This window comes from Acomys russatus, chromosome 6, assembly GCF_903995435.1.
Source record: "Acomys russatus chromosome 6, mAcoRus1.1, whole genome shotgun sequence".
Classification (NCBI taxonomy): domain Eukaryota; kingdom Metazoa; phylum Chordata; class Mammalia; order Rodentia; family Muridae; genus Acomys; species Acomys russatus.
In genome coordinates, this window is record NC_067142.1 from 86524919 (window position 1) to 86546757 (window position 21839).

Consider the following 21839-nt stretch of genomic DNA (forward strand, 5'->3'; position numbering starts at 1 on the left):
TACTTTGTCCTTGTTACTAAAACAACAAACTCAGGGCCAAGGAGACTGCAGTGGGGAAAGTGCTTGTTGTTCAGTGTGATGGCCTGAGTTTGATGTCCCAGAACCCATGGGGATAAGCATGTGTAATCCCAGACTCCCCGGCAAGAGCCAGAGGGCCAGGACATCAATACAAGATAGCATCTACATACGACAGGGAGTTGGGGAACACAGTCACCTAAACAAGACCTGCACAGTGACAGCACCAGCTGGCACCCCGCCATGGATGGGGGAACCCACAAGGCTCCACTCATACACGAAGTGATGGCTGCTAAGGGAGGAAGAATACATCTTCTTTAGCAAATCCCACATGGCCAGCCCTAAACACAAATAAATACAAGCAACACAAATGGACTCAGCAGGCTGTATTCACACACACACACACACACATGCTCATACACACACACGAGGGTCATGAAGTTGAGAGGAAGTGGGAGAGGCATGACAGGAGTTGGAGGGAGAGAGGAAGGAGGCAAGCTGTAAGAAATGTAAACTCCTATATTAAATTCTCAAAAACTAAAATTAAAAAAAACTTTTAATTATGAAAAAAATCATAACCCCAACCTCTCAGATGAATCACAACTTTCCCAAATCTCAGTCTTGGGGGGAAACCTGTACATTATGGTATAAGACAAAACCCATACAGCAAGAGCTATCGATGAGGGCTGGAGAGGTGGCTCAGAGGTTAAGAGCACTGGCTGCTCTTCCAAAGGTCCTGAGTTCAATTCCCAGCAACCACATGGTGGCTCACAACCAGCTATAATGAGATCTGGTGCCTTCTTCTTGCGTGCAGGTGTACATGTATGCAGAATACTGTATAAATAAATAATATCTCTGGTGCCCCATATTTGACCACGTCCCCTGGATGAGGAGGCCTGGTGGCACTCAGAGGAAGGACAGCAGGCTACCAAGAAGAGACTTGATACCCTATGAGCATATACAGGAGGAGGAGGTCCCCCTCAGTCACAGTCATAGGGGAGGGGAGTAGAGGGAAGGCGGGAGGGAGGGAGGAATGGGAGGATACAAGGGAAGGGATAACAACTGAGATGTAATATAAATAAATTAATAAAATATATTTTAAAATAAAATAAATAATACATAAATAAATCTTTTTTTAAGAGTTATTGATGAGGTTAGACCTTTTGCCCTGAGTTTGAGGGTTCTATGCCCTTTACCTATGAGAGATCCTAAAAGCTGGAACTGGTTTTGTTTTGTTGTTGTTGTTATTGTTGTTTTTCTTGTAAATAAATGTTTTTTGAACTGGGTGTAGTAGCAAATGCCCACAGTAACAGCACTTCAGAAGTCAATGCTGAGACCCAATGCTGAGGTCATCCTCAGCTACATGGTGAGTTCCAGGCACTCCTAGGCTACAGGAGCCCCTGTCTCAAAAAGACAACATCAGGTGAGATGGCTCAGTGAGAAAAGGCGTTTGCCCATCTTGGTGATCTGAATGAATCCACAGGGGCCCATAAGACAGGAGAGAACCAGATCCTGCAAGTTGTCCTCAGACCTCTGTGCACGGAATGTATGTGCAAGTATGCACACGCACACATGTAAATAAATAAATTTAAGTTGTCTCTTGAAAGAATTTGCAGCAGATGACTGTGATTTTGTTGGCTGGGTTTTTTGCTGGCAGCAGAGGGTTCTAGCCATACCTGCTGTGTGCTGTGTGCTAGTTCCATCTCCACTCCAGCCCACCATAGAACAACTCCACACCTTAAAAGGTGGAAAACTACATTTCCCAGAATGCCTTGCTGCTCACAAGTCTGTCACTGACTTGTTTTCTGGTGAAGGTGGAAAGGGGGTCTGTCTGTATTGGTAACCGTGGTGAAATCTCTAAGGCTGAGTGCTTTATAAAGAAAAGACATTTATTTAGAACCTAGCTTGGAGCCTCAAGGTCCTGGCACCGACTCTCATAAACCTCCTGGTAAGATGGCAGGAGTGTGTGTGACCAGGGAGACCACAGGACAACACTCATGTCGGAGAGACAGATCCTAGGCCTAGCTACGCCCTTCAGAGAGCGTCCCTGTCCCCTGTCCTAGTTTTCTGCTGTTGGGATGATCATTTCAGGTTATATTCTGACGTCAAGAGAAACCATGGCAGGAGCTCCTGGCAGGAGCCTGAAGCAGGCTCACAGTTAGCTAGGTTTTTATACAGCCCAGGCCCACAGTGGGCAGGACATTCCTCTACAATTAGCAACCAAGAAAATGGCCTACACATCTAGGTAACCTCCGAGCCGAGAACCTTCTCACAGCTCTGAGCTGCGTCGAGCAGTCACTTTCTAAAAAACGTGTGCGGCTGCTCTGCTTTCACATGCGTCGGCATGCCTGAGAGGCCAGAAGAGAGTGTTGGATGGCCCGGAAGTGGAGCAGTAAATGACTGTGAGCCACCATGTGGGTGCTGGGGCTCAATCCAGAAAAGCAGCCGGTGCTCTGAGCGGCTGAGCCAAGCTCTCCAGGCCCAAAGCTCACTCAGCCCCACTTCCCCATTGATATAGTAAGAACCAAGCTTTCAACACCCTCCAGGCATATCGAAAGCATACCAGAATCAAATGTCTAAAAAGAAATACTAAATTCCAGCACACATGCACACACACACCAGGGAAAGCACCGGCCATGTTTTCTCTAAGGCATTTGGAGAACAGACTTGTTAAGTCACAAATGAGACCAATATGAAAGTTGGGAATCACGACCCAAATTATGTAATTCAAGAGAGCTGTGGTGGTGACGGTACAGGCAAGAGGATCAGAAGGGTACCCTCAGCTACAAGGTGAATTTGAGGCCAGCCTGGGCTACATGATATCCAGTCTCAAAACAACAACAACAAACAAAGCAAAAAAGCCACAATAGAATGACTGCAGACCAAATTACACAGACTCATGACTCTCTTAGAAAATGTGCTATTGTTTATACAGCTCTCCAAAATGCCAAAGAGACACTGTGTGTCCCTATAACATGGAAAAAAATTAGCACCTCTAGCCCTTTGGGGGCCACGCCTCTCAGGCGCTTATATTTTGAGAATCTGGCTTCTGCTCAGAAAGTCATCCTACCTTCACAAAAGGGAGTTTAAAGTGGTCCCACATGGTGGCACATGCTTGCAATTACAGGACTTGGGAGGCTGAGGCAGGAGGACTAGCGTGACCTTGAGACCAGCCTGGTCTGGAGAGTGACTTTGTGTGTTTGAGTTCAGCCTGGGCGATGTAGTTAGATACAGTCTCAGCGGGAGAAATCAAAGTGGCTTCTATCCGCCCGGGCCGCAGTTACACCATCACGTGACACCGGCTGCGTGGCCTGCGGATCTGACTGCTGGTTTTACAGTTCACTACAGTGATGCAAATTCCCCAGTAAGCTTTGTTATTGTTGCAATTTCCTGTAGGTGCATAATTATTTCAAAATAATTGGGTTTCATAGAAAAGAAACGGATATCATAAAGTCCCCCATAAACAAAGAATGCAAGCAAGTTCCTGTGACTGAACCAATAAACCCAGCCGAGCTCCGCTCTGCCCCCTAACGGCGGCCACGTGATGTGCCGTGAACCAGGTATCTGTGGCTTCCCACAGCCCTAGGAGTCATACTTCTCATTTGCATACCCATAATTCCTTTCGTGTACTATAATCTTTAAAGTTTAAAATATATTTATGTTTATATATTTCACTCAACATTTACAGCTAAAAGAACTTTGTAGAGTTGCTTATTGTACAAGGTAGTGGGCAGCTCCTGGGACTGAAAAATCACCATCGATGAACCAGGAGCTGCGGTTACTAGTGGACAGAGCTGAGGCTCTCTCCCCATACTCTGGTTTCTCTTCAGATCGTATAAATCTTTCGCCTTTTACTAAAGATTTCCGTGGAGAGGAACAAGTACGAGTCTTTACTAATTTTTTGAGGCCTGGCTTTGTGCAAGGCTGACATTGTGGTTTTAAAGGAAGATGGTCCAGTGCTGCTAACCTTGGCATGACAGGCCTAGTGCTGCTAAGTGAGAAGATGCTTTGTTTCTGCTCCCAGAGCAGAGGTAGTTACGGCAGAGCAGCTTCTGTCATCACATGGAAGGTGGCTTGGCCAGTTCTCCCTTACAGTTTCCAGTGGTCTCCCACTTAACCTGACTTTCCAGCAGGAGCTTGTCAACTGCCTGGAAAGAGAGAATATCAGTTTTAAAACTCTGACAAGGGGCTGAAGAGATGGCTCAGCAGACAAGATCCTTGTCTGCTCTTCCAGAGGTCCTGAGTTCGATTCCCAGCACTCACAACTGATGCTGTCTTCTGGCATGCAGGTGCCATGCAGATAGTGCACTCATACATGAAACAAATCAATAAAATCTCAAAAAGAACGCTGACAGCTGGCACTTTTACAGAAGGTGCTGAGAGAAAGACCCACTCTGCCTTGGCCAGCACCAGCCCCTCCTCCACGGAGGACACTGGCTCCTCTGTGGACCTATGTGTGTAAATACACTTTAAGGAGCCCCTGAAGATTGTTTCTGACATTGGATGTGACCATATGAGGGACCCTACCAAAAAAGGTGTGAATTACCCTTTGAGGGACTCCAAACTGAGAAGTCATCCCAGAGGCAGCTGCAGTTACGATGACACAGAAACTAGAAATATTTTGTGAATATAAAGAGTGGCATTCAAAAAGAAGTGGCAATACAGTTATTAAGAATAAGCCCTACAGGTCTTCTGAGCTTCAGCCAAAAAAAAAGGGTGGGGGGCCCTAAGGTGTCACTCACACTTTTTTTGGTCTGTGCTGCTTTTTGTAAGAAAAGTAAGTTTAAAATAAGTTTAACTTTGATACGTTGGTATAGAATTCAAATTTAAGATTATTCTCTATACATATTAAATATATTTCCCCTCTAATATGAGGTATTGAACCCATTCAACTCAAGTAGAATACAAGGTTTACCTCCAATACTTTGAAAGTGCTATTGCAGGCTGTTTAGGATAAGTAAGTAATATAAGTTAATTGTTAGTTGATCAAATCATAGTCATGTCATTTACTAGTCTATTTATATTACACGAATATATTACCACTAGGTTTAACAGATAGGTATGATTCTATAGATAGATAAAGGAGTTAGATAAGGTCTTCAAAAACCTCACAGACCTACAGAATATGGCATTTAAAGATGTTTTTATTATTTTAAAGATTGATTGACAATAAGAGAGATTAACTCCTGGCAACACCCAGCCTACCATAAATAAATAAATAAATAAATAAGATGAGCATCAAAGAACCTCCTTATGGAATTGGCTTCAAATGTGGCAAACCAGCCACTGGGCAAATGTCCTCATTTCTGCCACAGACAGAATTCTGCCTAAAAAAGGGCAAACTTGGATGCAGGCAGAGTCAACAACCAAACTCTGCCAAGACAGGGTAAGCAAGTCCTCAATAGTTCCTGCTTCACAAATATCTCTGTCAGATATACTGGACCAGAAGGCTGAAGAAGATGCTTCAACATTATAGAGAAATTTGGGTGACTGTTCAGGTAGCAAACTGTCTCTGTCACTTTTTGTCCCCCACCTTGGAAGCTGTTAACCTGCACTTCCTGTTTACTCATATAATTAATTTTATTCCTTCTCAAATCTGTGATGGGGTTGAAGACCAGATAGTTTAATTTTACAATTAAGCTTAGTAGGTTAAGGGTTAAGATGTTTTTAGGTCTAGATAGATGTTTTAAGTTAATAGAGATGAGATATTATAGATATTGACCTACATTCAGAATTTTAGATTCACCTAGATAGGAAAGATGTTTTCTTCAAGGCTGCCAAATACAAATAGCCAAAACATTATGAATGTAATATTTCTATAATTCCTGATTGTTTCGTGGTTCTTCTTGCTGTATGTAGTTTAGTGTGTGTGTGTGTGTGTGTGTGTGTGTGTGTGTGTGTGTGTAATAATATAAATGTATATGTTTTAAAAAGAATTAATTTTTAAAGAAAAACAAAAAGAAAGAAAACTGTCCTCTGCCCAGCCCAGAACAATGGCCCTTGGTGGCCCTGTAGTGGGAGAATGGAACTGGGACATCTGGGTGGTCCTTGCAGTGCTGTGCAGAACTGGGACATCTGGGTAGTCCCTGCAGTGCTGTGCAGAACTGGGACATCTGGGTGGTCCCTGCAGTGCTCTGCAGAACTGGGACATCTGGGTGGTCCCTGCAGTGCTCTGCAAAACTGGGACATCTGGGTGGTCCCCGCAGTGCTCTGCAGAACTGGGACATCTGGGTGGTCCCTGCAGTGCTGTACAGAACTGGGACATCTGGGTGGTCCCTGCAGTGCTCTGCAGAACTGGGACATCTGGGTGGTCCCTGCAGTGCTCTGCAGAACTGGGACATCTGGGTGGTCCCTGCAGTGCTCTGCAGAACTGGGACATCTGGGTGGTCCCTGCAGTGCTCTGCAGAACTGGGACATCTGGGTGATCCCTGCAGTGTTCTGCAGAACTGGGACATCTGGGTGTTCCCTGCAGTGCTCTGCACACTGGGACATCTGGGTGATCCCTGCAGTGTTCTGCAGGCATCCAGGGGCACTGGGCTTGCAGAGTTAGCAATGGTTTGTTCCTGTCTGCTCACTCTTAAGTATTTATACACTAAGTTGAGTCAGTGCACACTGTAACGACCACAGGACCGAGACCACCGTGGGCTACATAGCAAGACCCTGGCTCAAAAGGGAAAAAAAACAGCCAGTTCAGATCTAAGATCCCACTTTAACACACCCCTGGGCAGAAGGGTGTGGGGAGAGAAGGCATCTGACTGTTCCCATGCCAGAATCAACAAAGAAAAAAAGCAAATAGTTTCATTTCATTAAATACCCAAGCTAACTTTCAAAGAAAAACAAAGAAAATGCAGCTCAACTACTGTCCACTCCTGTTCCTGGGGTCTTCCCTGGCCAGCCTCGTTTGGAGGTTCCCCTAACAGATCCTGTCTGTGGCACACAGCACTGGAGCCTAGCAGCCAGGGTGTGGACTGACGTTTACTGTAGCCTAGCAGCCAGGGTGTGGACTGACGTTTGACTTGCAGGTTAGTTAGACATGGCCAGCTCTGAAGCTCTTGCACTCTCTCCATTACAACTACCGTCTTCAGGAGCTTGATGCAGGGTCTAGAAAGGCCAGGCACTTCCTTACCTTTATGCTGACAATCCTCCTGCCTCACCCTCCCGAATGCTGTGTGTGTGTGTGTGTGTGTGTGTGTGTGTGTGTGTGTCTGTCTGTCTGTCTGTCTGTCTGTCTGTCTCTCTCTCTCTCTCCCTATGGATCAAGATGTAGAACACTGAGCTCTTGCAGCACCACGTCTGCCTGCACGCCGCCATGCTCCCCACCATGATGATAATAGACTAACCTCTGAATCTATAAGCCAGCCCCAATTCAATGTTTTCCTTTATAAAAATTGCCTTGGCCACGGCGTCTCTTCATATCCACAGAACAGTGACTAAGACAGAGGTTCTGGTGGGAGGAAGGGGGTGACCTAGCATCTCTCCAGAGGAAGGAGAGGGGTTGGTACCCAAGCACAGCTCTTCCTGAAGAGAAAGAACATGACACAAGCCTGATGCTTTGTCCAACACAACACATTCCGCCCCCTGGACAGAAAAGGCATACCACTCCGACTGCCATCAAGTGCTCTTCCATCCCACAAAGCGAGATGAAGCACGGGCAGTTTTTAAACATCAGGAAGGTGGTCACTCTCTACGTACCTTCTTTAACCCTCCAAACAGAGTATCTGTCTCCAGCTCAAATTCTTGGTCCAGTACCTCTTCATACTCTGATAAGGAAAAAAAAAACAGAACAAAACAAAACTTCATTTAGTCACATCCTAACTAAACTGGGTCTAAACAGCAGAGGCACTGAAAGATGATAAAATCTGTCCTTCAGACCCAGCAGCAGGCACAGCGGCAGCATCTCTGCATTTCCTTCCTGTGTTGGGACCTGAGTCCCAGGAAACGCAAGGTAGGGCTGATGGCAAATGTCCCTCTCAACTTGGATAAAGACACAAAGAGAGAGAGAGAGCGATCACGGGAGGAAAGTGCTCAGTACAGGGAGTCAGGGAAGGTCGGTGCGAGGCCCAGCTGTGTCGCAACAGGCAGTCCAAAAAATGGAGTGTGGGCCCCTGCAGGCCTGGTGTCCCCACAGAGGCTGAGGGTTGTCACTCCTCATGGACGGATAGCCAATGGCAGGTTCTCAGCATCTGTTCCGTACTGAGCAACTCAATTTGGCAGCTGTGAGCTTTTAGCTAATTTTAGACTGTCTAGGGGAATGGCTCATGTCTGTAATCCTAACACCTGAAAGGCTGTACAGGTACTGAATTATATGACAGGAGCTGATGAGGTGTTGTTTAAAAAAAAAAGAATCACTTCTGAACAGTAAGCATGCTTATAGGCAGAGCAATGCAACACAGCTACTGTGGCACACACAGCATAAGCATGCACAAACAAAGCTACGGCCCTACCTCCAAACAACCATAGCAAAAAAGAAGCAGGCACTCCTTGTAAGGCCAAGTGTCTTCCACGAAGACTGAGATGTCACTCTGAGCCTCACACTCACAGCAACCCCAGACTCAGCATCCCAGGTGCTGGGATCGCAGACGTGAGCCACCATCCAGACAGACTAAAATTAACTAAAAGCTCACAGCTGCGAGATCGTGTTGCTCAGCAAAGAACAGATGCTGAGGATGTGCTGCAAAGCAGCTGTCTCTGAGGAGCATCCGTCCTCAGGACTCTGAGAGGTCACCTTGCCCGCAGGGAGCCCACACCTCACTCTTCTGTGACACGAACGCAGCTAAGCAAGTGGCTAGTACAAAAATACAGAATCCCCTCTGCCTGGAACTCCTCCCATGCCATTGAAAACTGAGCCTGGGAGTCCCCACGCCAACACCATTGGGGACCACGCCTGGAAACCCACCACCACACACATGGCTGTCGACAAGGCCTGAGCGCCCCCTATGCCACTGGGGACCTGCAGCCAAGACAGTTCTCTCTGCTAAGGCCCAGTTCCGTTTCCCAAAACAGCCTGCAGACGATAGAAATAGAGCAATTTCGACCCAAGAGCCTGATTATTGGTCTGTGTTTATTCCCCTCCTTACTAAGGCAAGATTTGCCTTTTAATCACTGCTAATGAGCTGTTGTGTAAATCTTTCACTTAAAATCACTAACCTTCCACTTTCACTCTACAAATACTGGTAGTAGTTCTGGGATAGGGTCGTTAGAGGTCATTAGACACACACACACACACACACACACACACACACACACACACACACTCCAATCAACTCCCACTGAGCCTTATTTCCCTAAGAGTGGACTGTGGCAATGAACAAAAACATGGAAGGAAACATAAAAGATGGGCTGCAACACCCGAATATCCACAGCGGCATGTCCAGGCCTACAGAGTCCCTCATTGCACAGTGGACAACTCCAGTGCGGTGTGTCCAGGCCTACAGTGTCCCTCAGTGTGCAGTGGACAACTCCAGTGCAGTGTGTCCAGGCCTACAGTGTCCTTCAGTGCGCAGTGGACAACTCCAGTGTGGTGTGTCCAGGCCTACAGTGTCCCTCAGTGTGCAGTGGACAACTCCAGTGCGGTGTGTCCAGGCCTACAGTGTCCCTCAGTGTGCAATAGACAACTCCAGTGCAGTGTGTCCAGGCCTACAGTGTCCCTCAGTGCACAGCAGACAACTCCAGTGCAGTGTGTCCAGGCCTACAGTGTCCCTCAGTGTGCAGTGGACAACTCCAGTGCAGTGTGTCCAGGCCTACAGTGTCCCTCAGTGCGCAGTGGACAACTCCAGTGCGGTGTGTCCAGGCCTACAGTGTCCCTCAGTGTGCAGTGGACAACTCTGTTGCAGTATGTCCAGGCCTACAGTGTCCCTCAGTGCGCAGTGGACAACGCCATTGTGGTGTGTCCAGGCCTACAGTGTCCCTCAGTGTGCAGTGGACAACTCTGTTGCAGTATGTCCAGGCCTACAGTGTCCCTCAGTGGACAACTCCAGTGCAGTGTGTCCAGGCCTACAGTGTCCCTCAGTGTGCAGTGGAAAACTCCAGTGCAGTGTGTCCAGGCCTACAGTGTCCCTCAGTGCGCAGTGGACAACTCCAGTGTGGTGTGTCCAGGCCTACAGTGTCCCTCAGTGCGCAGTGGACAACTCCAGTGCGGTGTGTCCAGGCCTACAGTGTCCCTCAGTGTGCAGTGGACAACTCTGTTGCAGTATGTCCAGGCCTACAGTGCCCCTCAGTGCGCAGTGGACAACTCCAGTGCAGTGTGTCCAGGCCTACAGTGTCCCTCAGTGCACAGTGGACAACTCCAGTGCGGTGTGTCCAGGCCTACAGTGTCCCTCAGTGTGCAATAGATAACTCCAGTGCAGTGTGTCCAGGCCTACAGTGTCCCTCAGTGCACAGTGGACAACTCCAGTGTGGTGTGTCCAGGCCTACAGTGTCCCTCAGTGTGCAATAGACAACTCCAGTGCAGTGTGTCCAGGCCTACAGTGTCCCTCAGTGCGCAGTGGACAACTCCAGTGCGGTGTGTCCAGGCCTACAGTGTCCCTCAGTGTGCAGTGGACAACTCTGTTGCAGTATGTCCAGGCCTACAGTGCCCCTCAGTGCGCAGTGGACAACTCCAGTGCAGTGTGTCCAGGCCTACAGTGTCCCTCAGTGCACAGTGGACAACTCCAGTGCGGTGTGTCCAGGCCTACAGTGTCCCTCAGTGTGCAATAGATAACTCCAGTGCAGTGTGTCCAGGCCTACAGTGTCCCTCAGTGCACAGTGGACAACTCCAGTGTGGTGTGTCCAGGCCTACAGTGTCCCTCAGTGTGCAATAGACAACTCCAGTGCAGTGTGTCCAGGCCTACAGTGTCCCTCAGTGCACAGCAGACAACTCCAGTGCAGTGTGTCCAGGCCTACAGTGTCCCTCAGTGTGCAGTGGACAACTCTGTTGCAGTATGTCCAGGCCTACAGTGCCCCTCAGTGTGCAGTGGACAACTCCAGTGCAGTGTGTCCAGGCCTACAGTGTCCCTCAGTGCACAGTGGACAACTCCAGTGCGGTGTGTCCAGGCCTACAGTGTCCCTCAGTGTGCAATAGATAACTCCAGTGTAGTGTGTCCAGGCCTACAGTGTCCCTCAGTGCACAGTGGACAACTCCAGTGCGGTGTGTCTAGGCCTACAGTGTCCCTCAGTGTGCAGTGGACAACTCCAGTGCAGTGTGTCCAGGCCTACAGTGTCCCTCAGTGTGCAGTGGACAAATCCAGTGCAGTGTGTCCAGGCCTACAGTGTCCCTCAGTGCGCAGTGGACAACTCCAGTGCGGTGTGTCCAGGCCTACAGTGTCCCTCAGTGCGCAGTGGACAACTCCAGTGCGGTGTGTTCAGGCCTACAGTGTCCCTCAGTGTGCAGTGGACAACTCTGTTGCAGTATGTTCAGGCCTACAGTGTCCCTCAGTGTGCAGTGGACAACTCCAGTGCAGTGTGTCCAGGCCTACAGTGTCCCTCAGTGTGCAGTGGACAACTCCAGTGCGGTGTGTCCAGGCAATGGGATGCTATCCACCCCTCACAAGAAGTGGGCTGTAACCTGACAAGCACAAACACCCAGCCTGCATAAACTGGGCACGGTAACCCACTCCTCTAATCCCAACACACAGGGGGTGGAGGCAGGAGGATCAGAAGTTCAAGGTCATCCTCAGCTTCTTAAAATGCTCAAAGACAGCCTAATGCTACACAAGACCTGTCCCCAAAAGGAGGGAGGGAAAGAATTGAGCTGATGTGCTGTGAAAATAAGTCCTTTCGATGCGTCTCCCTAGTGCTAACAAGATTCTATACTATGAAACTCCAGTTATATGACATTCTAGGGAAAGCAAACCATGGTGAGGAAAGATGAGTTGTCAGCAAAGGGCATTTTGAGGGTACAAACTCTAATGAGAGACATCTGACTCTAATGAGAGACATCTGTCACTAAGCCTTCTCAAATCTACAAAGTGCACAATAGCTGGGTTGGAGCGCTGATGTAAACTGAGGCCAACAACGCTGCGCTAAGCAGATCAACTGGACAAACACACCCCAAGGTACTGGACACCGACAGAAAGCAGACACACTGGACCTCAGGGATGGGCAAACCGCTGCGAGCTGCTCAGCTTTACCATAGACCGAAAACTACAACGAAACTAAAACCTCCCCACAGGGGAAAAACTTCACCCAAGAACGAGTTATGAAAAAATGGCAGTTATTATTTTTAAATCACAAAACTCCCAGATACCTTATCATGTAGCAAAAGACCAGCGAGACAGCCATCTATGGAAGAGACTAACTTGCTGGTAAAACGCAGCCTCCTAGGGAAGCCACTGGTTCACTGACAAAAGCTATGCTTGCTCTCTCCCACCGAGTGCCTTGGTGTGCTGGATAAATGGAGGCCCATCAAGACAACCTCTCCAGGGTTCTCTCCCGGCCTGTGTGGTGTCAGGACCAGCGCTAGTGGATGGAACGTGAACAAATATGGTAGAAGCAACTTTGAGGTCATGCTTTAGAAAGTGCTGGTAATTCTCCTTTCTCTTTCATCTTCCTGCTGCTCCAGCTGGGGCAGAGAGCTCACAGGAGGCAGGGCCACTTCTTAGCACCTCAGTCACTGGCCGGCATCTCATGCTGGCTAGCCTCCATGAAACCCCGGGAGGGGCCCAGTCATCATGGCCACAGCACGTCTGCTGCATTCTGAACAATGCTCCATCTCGCTGTGCTGTGCTAACGAGTCAACGAGACAAGGAGGAAGACCCAGAGTGGAGTCAGACACAGAGCACCTTCTACGCTGCTTCTGGAAGCTCAAGGCTGCAGGAAAGAGTGAAGCGACGTGACCGGTCTCCACCAATGAGCAGTCCTCAACTCCATGGAGGACGGACAGCAAAATTAAGCCTGGTGAGGTACAGAGATGGCCTATGCTGCCCACATCCTATTTGCTACTGTATTTTTATGCCCTGGGATTGAACCCGGGGCCTGACGATGCTGAGCATACCACTGAGCTACCGCCCAATCCCCTGTGTTTGCCATCCCAAGTTCCACATCAGCTGTCCTCACACTCCCCTCAGCTTTCCAGAAAAAGCCTAGAGGCTGGAGAGATGGCTCCGTGCTTAAGGGCACTGGCTGTTCTTCCAGATGACCTGGGCTTGGTTCTCAGCACCAACATGGCAGCTCACAACTGTCTGTAAGTCCAGTTCCAAGGGATCCAACACTTTTCTGGCATCTGTGGGTACCAAGCATGTCATGCAAGCAAAACACTCATACATGTTTAAAAATATATATTATATGTGTATATATATATATATATAGACAAGCTAAAATACATCCTAGTGGACTCTTAACAGCTGTCACACTCCTACACCTGTCAGCGCAAGGTCAGGTCTCCCTGGACCCCGTCATACTTGTCCTAGTTCTGCTGAGTGAGCTGCGGCTCTCTGACCATGCTGTGTCCTTTCACGTCCCGGTGGCAGGGAACGAGCTTGTCTAAAGCCTGCAGCCCCACCTCTGCCCACTGCTTCTCAGCCGTCTTTGCTACTTGGCTAGTTCCTAATCTGCCTGTTAAAATTATATTCGCCATCATCATCACCGTTTGTACTGCACACACTGCATAGTGGTGTGCATAGGGGGCCAGGAAACAACTTTCAGAAGTCAGTTCTCTCCTTCCACTTTTGTGTGAGTTCTGGGAGCCAAACCCAGGTGATCAGCCATGCCAGGCGAGCACCCTTACCCACTGAGGCATCCCCCAAGCCTAGCCCAGCTCCACGTCCTCCTAAAGACCAGCTCATCAGCCCCCTGTGGTGGCTCCACCTGCAATCCCAGCTACTCAGAAAGCAGGAAATCCTGGAAGGTGAGCTGTGTTTGGGCAGCACAGCACGATGAAACAAACAAAGAAAAAAATAAAAAGAAGGTGTGTGAGTGGCTGACACCTCCAGACTGCCTCGCCTGTGTGAGATAAGCCTGAAAATGTTGAAAAGAAACGGAAGTTTACAAATTCCCTTCATGGCTTCAAGAAAAGTTGAGCCAAATGTTCCTACTGTTGTTGGTGGCTGGAGACACTGCTCAGGGGCAGGTCATGTGCTCAGGGTCTATGGCTCATGAAAAAGACCAGGAGAGGCGATCCTGGGCTAACGCCATGAATTCAAACTGCACATATGTGGGAAACAGAGCTGAGCATGAGCCCCATTGCCATGGCAATGTCCTCTTGGATTTTCCATCTCAGACACTCCCACCACTTCTTCCTTGCTACATCATCAGAAAATCCTAGAGTCTTACCCCCGGAGACTTTGTAAACTTCATAGAAGGAGCGGAAGTGGAAGCCCAGGGAAACAAAGAGGCAGAGAGCCAGTTCCCACTGGGGCAGCATGGCTGGAGTCAGGAGGCCCAGTGTGGCATGCAGAGTCTAGGAGAGAAACAGACAAAATGTCACTGAGGTGACTGCCAACCGTCACTACACATTGGCCTCTTGGTGTCAACGGAGTTAGCTGGCATTCCTAAGGATTTAGGATGTGTGTCATGGTGTACACCAAATTAAATGGTGCAATTTCTTAAGTTCAAGCAAATATTCAACCACAAACTCTGTTCCCAGTGACCTTACCACTTCCCACATCCAACACACGTGTGCACACGCGTGTGCGCATGCACACACACACACACATACGCCTGCATGCACACTCCCCACTTGCGTAGGTCTTTCCCTTTTCTTGTGTGTGGCACACCTATTTCCACCTATGAAAAACAAGCACCATGGTTTCCCTTTTAAAAAATATTCATTTATTTATTATGTATACAGTGCTCTGTCTACATGTACACCTGCAGGCCAGAAGAAGGCATCAGATCATATTATAGATGGTTGTGAGCCACCATGTGGTATCTGGGAATTGAACTCCGGACCTCTGGAGGAGCAGTCAGTGCCCTTAACCGCTGAGCCACCTCTCCAGCCCCAAGAACCATGATTTTCTAAGGCCCGAGCACTAAACTATTTGCCTGGGATGTGGCAGTCAGGGGAGGCCACGCTGTCCATGAATGCCAGTGCCTGTGAAAGCTGGAGTACGGGCAAAGCACAGCCAGTCTCGGCCTTCCGCTGCCCTTCCTCCTCCTCCTCCTTCTCTTCCCTTCCTTGCTTCCCCTGCACATAGTCAGCCTCCTTTCTCACAAAGGAACTGGATTTTTATCTGGACACATAAACACTGAATTCCACACAGGATGCCAGGCGTAGCCCCCCACCCCACCCCATCATGAGAGGGAGCATGCGGCTGTGGGAGGCCTCTTGTTTCCCACCCTTTCATGCTGACCAGAGTTGGCACATCCCCTCCAATGATGAGGTGAAAGCTACATGGACAACAATGCAGAAGGCACCCCAAGTCCCTGACTCCTCAGACCACCTCACCCCAAAGCTGCCTGGACCACACCCAGCTAAACTGTCCGTTATAAGAAACAAACACACTCAGTACCACGCCTCACTGGTCCGGCCCTCTCTGTCAAGGCAGCTACATCTACATTGCGGGGATCAGAAAGTTGGGTCCTAAATTCTGCAAACTGAACAACCCCACGTGTCCCCAGCAACACAGCATTAACTAAATTTAAGCACTCTTATGCAGACATCTTACACACAGGTCAGGGCGGAAGCCAGATTAAATGGTGCAAAATCTTAAGTTCAAGCAAACCTTTCTAATCGGGAACAGTAAAGCCAGAACCAGAATTCCATTCTCCCATTGTTTCCGCAGTGGCCAGTGATATAGGGAGGACAGAAGAGGGAAGCGTTTTACAGATGAGCAGCGTGGTAATGCCTCACTGCTGGGAAGAATTGAGCCGGGGCTAAGGGAAAGCACTCCATCACTGCACACATTTGTGGGGTCTGAGAAGGTCACATCATGGAAGCAGTTGGTAAAACCGTTGTGACCAGGTGCTGGGGTTGGTGATCCAAAAGTCCCCATTCAGTCACGTGGGATAAGAAGGTTCTGGAGACTTACCATACAGGGCTGACTTGTGGTGGAGATGACCCAGAGCATCTCTTAGACAGTCCTCCCAGTAGAGAGAACTGAAAGTGTGCAAGCTGAGGCAGTGTGGGTTGCCTGGATTTAGTATGGAGGATACTCACATCAAAACAGCACACTGTACGTCAAATAGACATAATTTTCCAAATTGAAATGTACTACTGTGTCCTAGATTAGGCCCAGGTTGGCCCCTGCTTCATCCTGCCACCAAAGCCAGCCCCAGGCAGGCCAGGTACACAGAATCCCTTTTCCTCAGAACCGGCAACCTACAGAGTCCTTGCAGACTTCCAAGAGACAGGAAGAGGAGGAATCTGGGCCTTCATACACTGTGAGGACAGAGGCCAGGGTCCCTCCACCCCGCACCCCACACGCATGACCGAGACCTTGCCCGGGAAGGGTGATCTGGTTTCTTCTGTGAGAGACAGCTCCTGCTCTCCTGAGGATGCTGATTTCATGCATTTCTCCTCGCTTTGCTCCTGCCATCTCCAAGAACAAGTTTCTGGAATTCTGCAGGAACAGAGAGGCCATTTTTCCTGGAGCGGAAGGGTATTTGCTGTTGGTATCTTTGCATATCTCCTGTCACAGAAGACTGAGGTTGCCGTCTCTGCCTCATCTCACGAAGAATCCTGTAGTTGTAAAGTACGCCTAAAGTGCTTCTGTAATTTGAACATAATAGCCTTGTGTGCTGCAGAAATTTCCAGAAGCCCTACTTTTTCAATGATTCCTCTATCTCAAGTAATGTCTCTGCATGAAGGGTTTACCCTGGAGGACTTGTACTTACAGCATTTCTTTTTGCTGAAGTCTTAGCTGCATTATACATGGGGTGCATATGTGCGATAATACACAGTATTAATAATTATCAGAGAAGCATAGGACTGCCTCCTCCAACCAATACCTGGCTCAGCCTGAGACCCACCCATGGGAGAGAGCCAACCCCTGACACTACCAACGATGTTCTGCTACACTTCCAGACAGTAGCCTAGCATAGCTGTCCTCTGGGAGGCTCCACCCAGCAGCAGATTAAAATAGATGCTGAAACTCACAGTCAAACAGGGAGAGTGCAGGGAGCCTTGTGGAAGAGTAGGGAGAAGGACAGAAGGGCCTGGAGGGGACGGGAGCTCCACAGGAAGACCAACAGAGCCAGCTAACCTGGGCCCAGTGGGGCTTGTGGCAACTGAAGCACAAACCAAGGGCCATGCACGGACTGGACCTGGCCCCCTACACAGACATAGCCGGTGGGCAGCTTGGTCTTCATGTGAGTCCCTAGTAAGGGGAGCGAGGGCTTTCTCTGACATGGACTCTGTTGCCTGCTTTTATATCATGTTCCCCTAGCAGGACTGCTTTACCTGGCCTCAGTGGAAGAGGATGCTCTCAGTCCTGATGCGACTTGATGCTGGGGGTAGGTTGGTTGGCAAGGAGCGGGGGGCTCCCCTTTTCTGAGGAGTATGAAAGGGGGTGATAGGAGGAAGAGGGAGGGAGTGTGGGACAGGGAGGAGAGGAAGGAGGGGGTTATGACCAGGTTGTAAAGTGAATAAACAAACAAACAAACAAATAAATAAATATCTAAGTATGTGTTTTTGTTTTAATGCCAGATGTAGGGATATGGGGCTGCTTTAGATTGTCCACAGCGGCAGACTATCTGCCTCCTGCAGAGTGTGATCTATACCAGCTGATAACAGCTGGCTCAGAGAGGGACATGGTACCCAAGCCCAGAGAGAGGAAGAATGCTTCAAGGAGACTGGCGCTGAGATTGGGATCTTTTGGTGATGTTAATCAGCCGGAACTAAGTTTAGCCTTCTCTCTCTCTCTCTCTTACCTGGGGTCGGGTGTTGGAAGAGAGGTAAAGCATAAGGAAACCCAAATAAAATAGAGCTAAAAAGAAAAAAATAGCGCCCACATCTCTTCTCTTCTCATCCTATAGGAATTGTGCTTGGACGCCTTCTCAAAGCCACAAAGTCTATATGGACAGTCATAGGCCCTTCTTAGCTTGTCAGCCCATTTATCACAGTCTTATGATATAGGAGGACCACGGACACGCTCACAGAAGTGGGCATGTGCACGCCCCCCAACACACACAAACACATGCATTTCTTTTGCTGTTCATTTGTACTGTACACCAAGAAAGACAGAGTAAAGGATTCAATGACATCACACTGTCGAAGAAAGTGAAAGATATGCATCTATGAATCTAACTAGATACTCTTAATGACCAAGCCCTTTATAGTTCCTTAAAACATTCCCTCAAAACACCCACGTTTCTATATTTCATACCCTAAACAGCACGTTCATCAGGAGCCAGAAAGGTTCTCACTCAAGCATGCCTGTAACAGCTCTTGTTTTGGGGGGGCACAGATTTAGCTCCACAACAACGCAGTCCATGAGGTGGGCAGGTGTGCAACGGCCAAAATCTAGTAACAGTCACAGCATCCCCTCCTAAGGAGCCAGTATGTGGAGCACCTGATGACCAAGTGGGGGTGCAGAGATGGCTGGGGGAGCAGGGATGGCTGGAAATGCAGGAATGGCTGGGGGTATGGGGATGGCTAGGGGTGCAGGAATGTCTGGGGGTGTGGGAATATCTGGGGGTGTGGGGATATCTGGGGGTGCAGGGATGTCTGGGGGTACAGGGATGGCTGGGGGTACAGGGATGGCTGGGGGTGCAGGGATGGCTGGGGGTGCAGGGAATGACTGGGGGTGCAGGGATGGCTGGGGGTGCAGGGAATCTCTGGGGGTGCAGGGATGGCTGGGGGTACAGGGATCTCTGGGGTGCAGGGATGGCTGGGGGAGCAGGGATGGCTGGGGGTGCAGGGATGGCTGGGGTGCAGGGATGGCTGGGGGTACAGGGATGGCTGGGGGGAGCAGGGATGGCTGGGGGAGCAGGGATGGCTGGGGGTGCAGGGATGGCTGGGGTGCAGGGATGGCTGGGGGTACAGGGATGGCTGGGGGGAGCAGGGATGGCTGGGGGTGCAGGGATGGCTGGGGGTGCAGGGAATGACTGGAGGTGCAGGGATGGCTGGGGGTGCAGGGAATCTCTGGGGGTGCAGGGATGGCTGGAGTAGATGGATCTCTGGGGGTGCAGGGATGGTTGCGAGTGCAGGGATGGCTGAGGGTGAAGATGTGTCGGTGCTGAGACCGGTAGCAAAGCAGCAGAGGCTCCTGCACAAATGACTTAGTTTGCAGTTAATTTCCTAAAGAGACCTGAGGCTTCTGAGCTAGTGCATGTCTGTGCTGATTAATATTGATTATCAATTTGACCAGTTCTACAACCACCCAGGGACAAGCCCCCAGACACACCGGGAGAGAGTATCGATATTAGTTTAGCCTCTGACCACGCCAATTCAGATTACCTAGATTGGATTTCCTCTGACCATGCCTTTCAGGGATTGTTTTGTTTAGGTTAAGTGAGCTAAGAATACCTACTGTTAAAAATGGGGTTGGGGGGGCAGCCATTCCCTGAGCTTAGGCGCTGAACTACAGAGGTGAGCTGGGCTGAGCACCAGCATTCGAGCCTCATGTTCCGGGTGCCATGATTTCTCCAGTATGATAGACAGTGCCCTCAAACTGTGAGCTGAAATACACTGTCTTCCTTAAATTGCTTGTCGGAGTATTTTCACACCCACAGGAAAAGTAACAACCTGCACCTAGTACATTGCTGGACCTGCAGACAGTGCAGAGCCTTGTGTACACAGGCACCCTTGGCCTACGGGGCACTCAGTCCCAGTAAGCCCAGGCTAAAATAGGCACCACTCCAGAAAATTCTAAGTCAAGCTACGTTCAGTCAGGGTCACTTGTACTATCATGTCCTGTCTGGATATCCAGAGAATAAATGTCTTTCCCATTGGAGCTGGGTGTCTAGAGGCACAGTGGCCGTGACTTCTGTCATGTGAGAGGCAACAGCAAAGTGTGCACAGATTTAGTTTTTCCCCCTCTTTAAAATTTCATGAGTAGGATTTTTTTTCTAACCATAGATCTCAACAGCTCCAATCTGAGTCCTTTTCTTTCCTTATTAGGAGCTTTCAGCTTGTCACTTAAAGCAAACACCATGAGGCCTCTCTGTGCGGCATGCCTGAATTTCCAGCCCTGCGCTCTAGGGACATTGTTGCGTTACTTAACACAAGCACCCTGAGGCTGTGACAGGTAATCTAGGGACTGAGCCTACCTTAGGACAAGGCGGAGGTGGTGCAGGTGTGTGGACACACTGGACACAGGGAAAGCCCATGTCCTCTGTGGACTGGGGCCCATGGGTCTTTTTACACCACTCAGAAGGGTACATGATTTAACAGTGACAGACTATTCCTTTAAGGAATTTTCCACTTAATATTTCTGGGTCACAGCTGGACACGGGTAAGAGAGTCCACTGAATATTTAATTATCTAAGAGAAAGTTCACAGGAATCCTGTAAACACTGCCCACAGGCGGAAGGCCTACCATTCAAGCCCTCAGTGGGATGCAGAAACAAAGTGCTCCAACTAACCACAGCGGCGAGGGAGAACCGAGTTCCTCCTGCAAACTAGTCCAGTCCCAGCAGTGGGCTGGGGCTAAGCATAAATATACTGGTAAGTTTGAAGCTGCAGGACCAGGGTCCCAACTTGTAAGGCTATTGACACGCAGGGGAAACAAACAGGAAATTGATTTCATGTTATATACTGGAAAGGAGAGACCCAGGGTTGACAATACTTTTAAAGTATCTTGGATTCATAAAAGCAAAGAGACGCACACCCATAGGGCGAAAAGCCACAAAATGTGAGAACTCTGCCAGCAGCCCTCCTGGGTTAGAGTGACGTCCACTCTCAGTACCTGTCCTTTCAAAGTCACCATCCCGAAGGCCATCACAACTCCTTTACAGGAGCCACAACTCCACTGAGGGAAAAGAAGAGAGCCACACATGGACAGAGAATAAATAGCCAGCAGTAACCAGAAATGAGCAGCAGAGCGCCTAGCCCCACCCTGCCCCGGGACAGCAGCAAGGCACCACCCAGCTGTTCAGTGCCTTCTTTGTTTCATGTGTGTGTGTATGTGTGTGTGTGTGTGTGTGTGTATGTGTGAGAGAGGGGGGGAGGGAGGATGTGTATGTGGGTGTGGGTATGAGAGAATGTGTGCCTGTGTGTGAGAGAGAAAAATGTGTGTGTGTGAGAGAGAGAAAGAATGTGTGTGAGAGGGAATGTGTGTGTGTGAGAGAGAATATGTGTGTGTGTGTGTGTGTGTGTGTGTGTGTGTGTGTGTGTGAGAGAGAGAGAGAGAGAGAGAATATGTGGGTATGTATGTGTGTGTGTGAGAGGGGGGATATATGTGAGAGAGACTGTGTATGTGTGTGTGACAGAGAATGTGCATGTATGTGTATGTGAGAGAGAGAATATGTGTGTGTGTGTGTGTGTGTGTGTGTATGTTCATCTGTGTGCGTGAGTAACTGTGTGTACACCCTCATGTAGAGCCGAGAGGGCAGCCCCGCATGCCTCCTCAATTGCTCTCACTAAACCTATGGCTCCCCAGTTTGGTTAACTTGCAGTGCGCCCCAGAAATCCTCCTGTCTGCACTTCCCCAGTGCTGGTGCTGGGATGATGGGCACAGGCCTTGGGCTTATGCAGCAAGCATTTCACTAAATGAGCCATGTCCCTTCCCGTGTGCTTCCTCTAAGAGACTGTCCTACTGTCTCTCTAATCTGATAAGAACACTTTAGTATAAACTGAGCTGAAAATGCAGGCGTGGGCACTAACTCACCATAATTAAAATCTGGAGGGTGTTACCATCTACTACAGGGGAAGTCAAGGCCCAGAGAAGTTAGGAAACCTGCCTAGAGTCACACAGCTAAGCACAGAGCTCGGACTCAGACACAACAACCTACCTCGGCAGGCAGTAGAT

General features: G+C 49.2%; 1 protein-coding gene and 1 non-coding gene across 2 annotated transcripts in view; one reads left to right on the forward strand and one right to left on the reverse strand.

Annotated features, from left to right (window-relative positions):
- Window positions 1-14386, reverse strand: part of Hhat (hedgehog acyltransferase) — a 228083-nt gene extending 213697 nt beyond the window's left edge. Inside the window, exons 1-2 of the mRNA XM_051148158.1 lie at window positions 14263-14386; window positions 7708-7775 (exon numbers count right to left, since the gene is read on the reverse strand). Of these exons, the coding sequence (XP_051004115.1) occupies window positions 7708-7775; window positions 14263-14353 (159 nt within the window). The 5' untranslated portion in view covers window positions 14354-14386. The remainder of the gene's footprint in view (window positions 1-7707; window positions 7776-14262) is intronic.
- On the forward strand, window positions 3826-3941 carry LOC127191243 (U5 spliceosomal RNA). Its single transcript, XR_007830859.1, has one exon. It is a non-coding gene; the product is annotated as a U5 spliceosomal RNA (small nuclear RNA).
- Window positions 14387-21839: the final 7453 nt, after the last annotated feature.